Source organism: Merops nubicus, unplaced genomic scaffold (assembly GCF_000691845.1).
Source record: "Merops nubicus isolate BGI_N331 unplaced genomic scaffold, ASM69184v1 scaffold40110, whole genome shotgun sequence".
In the NCBI taxonomy this organism is placed as follows: domain Eukaryota; kingdom Metazoa; phylum Chordata; class Aves; order Coraciiformes; family Meropidae; genus Merops; species Merops nubicus.
In genome coordinates, this window is record NW_008582899.1 from 1 (window position 1) to 3357 (window position 3357).

The 3357-nt window shown below is 49.9% G+C and overlaps 1 protein-coding gene across 1 annotated transcript; it reads right to left on the bottom strand.

Moving 5' to 3' along the window:
- Window positions 1-327: 327 nt before the first annotated feature.
- MRPL20 (mitochondrial ribosomal protein L20) lies at window positions 328-2430 on the bottom strand. Its single transcript, XM_008939034.1, has 4 exons — window positions 2344-2430; window positions 1683-1793; window positions 1302-1379; window positions 328-501 (listed from the first exon to the last, which is right to left on the bottom strand). The coding sequence occupies exons 1-4, from the start codon at window positions 2428-2430 to the stop codon at window positions 328-330; spliced, it is 450 nt and encodes a 149-aa protein (XP_008937282.1).
- Window positions 2431-3357: the final 927 nt, after the last annotated feature.

Genomic DNA, 3357 nt, shown 5'->3' on the forward strand with positions numbered 1-3357 from the left:
CACTGCCGCGTTCCTCCAGCAGCAGCTGCCGAACAGACCCGCAAGCGAACGAACAAAAGTCTTTATTAGAGGGCTCCGCAGCAGGGGGAGCGCCTGCGCCGGGCGCATTGTCAGCGCCGGCACCGCGGCGGGCCTGGCTCACCGCTGCGCGGCTCCTCAGCAAACACCCTTCAGTGACAATAAAACGGGAAAAGCTCCGTGCCCGGCCCCAGCCCGTCCTCTCAGGACCACCCGCAGAGGATTCTGCTCCCGGCTGCAGCCCAAGAGCACGTTCCTTTTGCAGCACGAGTCCCCGTTTATGGTGCGCATCCGCAGGCTCCGTTAGCATCAGTAGTGGTGCACGATGCGTGAGAAGATCCCCTCGGGTTCCTTCCCATCTCCCAGGGCAGCCAGGAAGCCTTCCTGTCTCCTCCTCTGGGCTAAGGCAGCCAGGGACTTGAATGTCTTTGGCTCGTAAATAGCCAAATCGGCGATCACCTTCCGGTTCAGCTCCACCTGGGACTAAACGCAAGAAAAGTTGTTCCTAAAAATCACAGTATTTAACCAACAACGCCATTCCCCAAGGTCTTAAGGCAAACTACAATATTTTCTACAATTTTGGATCTGCTAGAGCACTGTCAGATGTGACTAGTCAGCCATGGGTGTCCCATTAACACATTGCATAAAATTTGTTCACTGACTTTCTCTAAGTCTTTCTGGTAGAAACCAAGAGCTGAAGAAAAATCTCTTATTTTGTGGAAGGCCACGTGTTACAGGTTATAAATTTATACATAGTTCTACCTCAAGAAGCAGAAATGCTACCTTTTTATAGGCCAAGAAAAACATGTTTTAATGTTACAGTGGCAGTATCAGGAAATTAAAACCAATTCCCCAGTGTGTTTAAGAACAAGAGACAACAGCACCGACTGCACGGTCCACACTCACTGAAACACAGGCTGGTAACAAGCAGAGACCTCTTAGGGCTGTTCTTGTTAACCCAAGCTTTGTATTTTTTACTTTTTTTTTTGAAGTAGCAGGAAAAGCAGCTGTCACTTAATGCCCACAGGAGTGACACATGTAAAAGCATTTCACAGGTTGCATTCTTAAGGTGTGCAGTGAAAGTTTTGGGGACAGAACAAGCAGCTCGACACAGCTTCAATCAAACAGTAACCAGCAACTCTTTGATGTGTTTTTCAGACTACACTTACTTGAAAAATTCCAGTTTTACAAAATTAATTTACTTGCCACTTTAGAAGACCTTTTTCAGAGACTTTCTTCAATTTCTTGTTTCAAAGTAATGACTCATAAAGCACCATCCTTACCTTAAACAGATAGCTTATGAAAGACGAGTATTTCAAACCATGTTCAAGAGAAGCTGCTTCAATTCTAGTGATCCAGAGCTAGAAAACATAAAAATAAGCATCTTAGATGATGAAATACTTCACATATAAACGTTTTTGTCATGCTGATCTGCTCTGACTTAGTAAATACAACATTTTCAGGCCTACAGTCTTCTCAGTACAACATATAGATGTATGAAGTTCAGAATGTGAGCTATTTCAGGCCATGGAGGGACTGCACTTACCCTAAAATACTATTTTTCACCCACTGGAAAAACATTTTGAAAGAACCCTCCCAGGAAGGACATTTCAGTCCTGTTCTTCCCCCTTTTTAATGTGAACATGTAACGTTTTGCTCTTTACCGCTCTTAGGAATCTCTTCTTCTCTCTTCTGGCTCTTGTAGACTTCACAAAAGCTCTCCGAACACTCCGCACAGCCAGCTTGTAGCAGCGGTTCTTCCTCCCACGAAAATGCTGAAAGAAAAACCAGACAGTTTTGTTCAGCTACCTTTAAGGCTGTCAAACGCTTCACTAATATTAATATATGTTCACTTCCATTTCACAACTCTTCATAACAAGGGTCACAAAATACTTCACGAACATCAGCTAAGCCCTCAGCTGGCATATGATGCAAATATTCTTTCCTTGTGTTAAGGCATGGGAAACGTGAGGCTGAAACTTTAGAGCAGGCTGAAAAATTTCAGTCCCTTAGGGAGCCCAGATCAGACACACTGTAGGCTGTGGTTCCAGGGAGAAAGCAACCACAAAAATCATCTTCCCACAACCGACACCTGGACAGAGGGCTGGATTTACAGACTGCTCTGCCTGTAGTGCTCGTGTTTCCTCCACTACAGAGTTCACGGGCCCTCCACCTTTCCAGGGCCACTGTGCTGCTCGCCGCCTGACTTCCCTCTGCTGGGGAAGGGCATGCGGACACCCGGACACCCTCACGGCAGGCCGCCCGTGCCCAGACCCGGGGAGGACGAGCTGCCGCCCGCGCCCCGGGCAGGGCGGGGACACTCACCCGCGCATACTTCAGCACCTCCTGCACCCTCCAGAAGCGGTCGGAGAGGCGCCTGCGGACCCAGAGCGGGACGCTCAGCAGCACCATTTCCAGACCTGCTCCGCGGAGCCTTCCGGGGCAGCGACGGGTCCCCCCGCGTCCCGGCCCCGCCCCTTCCGCCGCGTCCCCGTTACCGCCTCGTTCTGCGTGCCGTCTGTAAGGCGCGGGGCTGTTTCTGCCATCACCCGTGACTATTCAGCTGGGTGCAGCACTGTCCGAAATGGGCCAGATCTGCACCTCGCTGGATGAGCAGCTAGGCAGGGAGGCGGTCGGTTGCACAGTGTAATGGGGTTGTATCCAGGGAGCTGCCGGCGGAACTCCCTGCAGGAGGAGCTGAGGTGTTCGGAGGTGCGTGGAAGGATGTGCAGCACACTTTGGAGCACTTACCCTGCCCTGTGGCGCAGCGGTGATTTAACTGATGGGATGCACTCATTCCGTGTTGTGTCAGGTAGAGGCCTCCACCCATTTTCATCCATGTAGGAAAACCAGAAAAAAAGCCCTTCAATTGATAGATGCCAGGAACACTACAGGGAGAGAGGAAAGAAAGTTTTAGGTGGTGGATGCTGCCACTCCACGCGGTCCTGCCAGCCCACAGGGGCAGCCAGAGCCCCTGCCATCCCTGGAAGCTGCAATGAGTACTAATTGGATTAGGAGCAATATAAGCAAGGATGCCAAACGCTGCCATGGTGAAGGTATGGCAGAAGCATTGTCACTTCTGCACTAACAGTGAAGTCATCTGGCAGTCCTGACAACTGCAGGAGCCTCTGTGCTGCCACTACTCTTACTTTCTCTACTGTGGAGGACTGATGGAAACAGAGATACGATGGTTCTGGTGTGCAGGCTCTCAGAATAAAATGCTGTTTTTTCTGAGAAATAGGCAGTATGCTGAGACACACCTGGGGCCTTTCAATCTGACACCATCCTCTTCCAGACAGTGCCATGGGCTTTGAGATTGTTCCCATTCCTTCATTGATA

Excerpts from the sequence above, each read along its gene's own strand:
- MRPL20 (XM_008939034.1), bottom strand. The coding sequence starts at position 2,430 with ATGGTGCTGCTGAGCGTCCCGCTCTGGGTCCGCAGGCGCCTCTCCGAC. Across the intron at positions 1,794-2,343 it reads AGGTGCTGAAGTATGCGCGG|CATTTTCGTGGGAGGAAGAA; the intron begins GTGAGTGTCCCC and ends TTTTTCTTTCAG. Across the intron at positions 1,380-1,682 it reads AGAAGAGATTCCTAAGAGCG|CTCTGGATCACTAGAATTGA; the intron begins GTAAAGAGCAAA and ends TATGTTTTCTAG.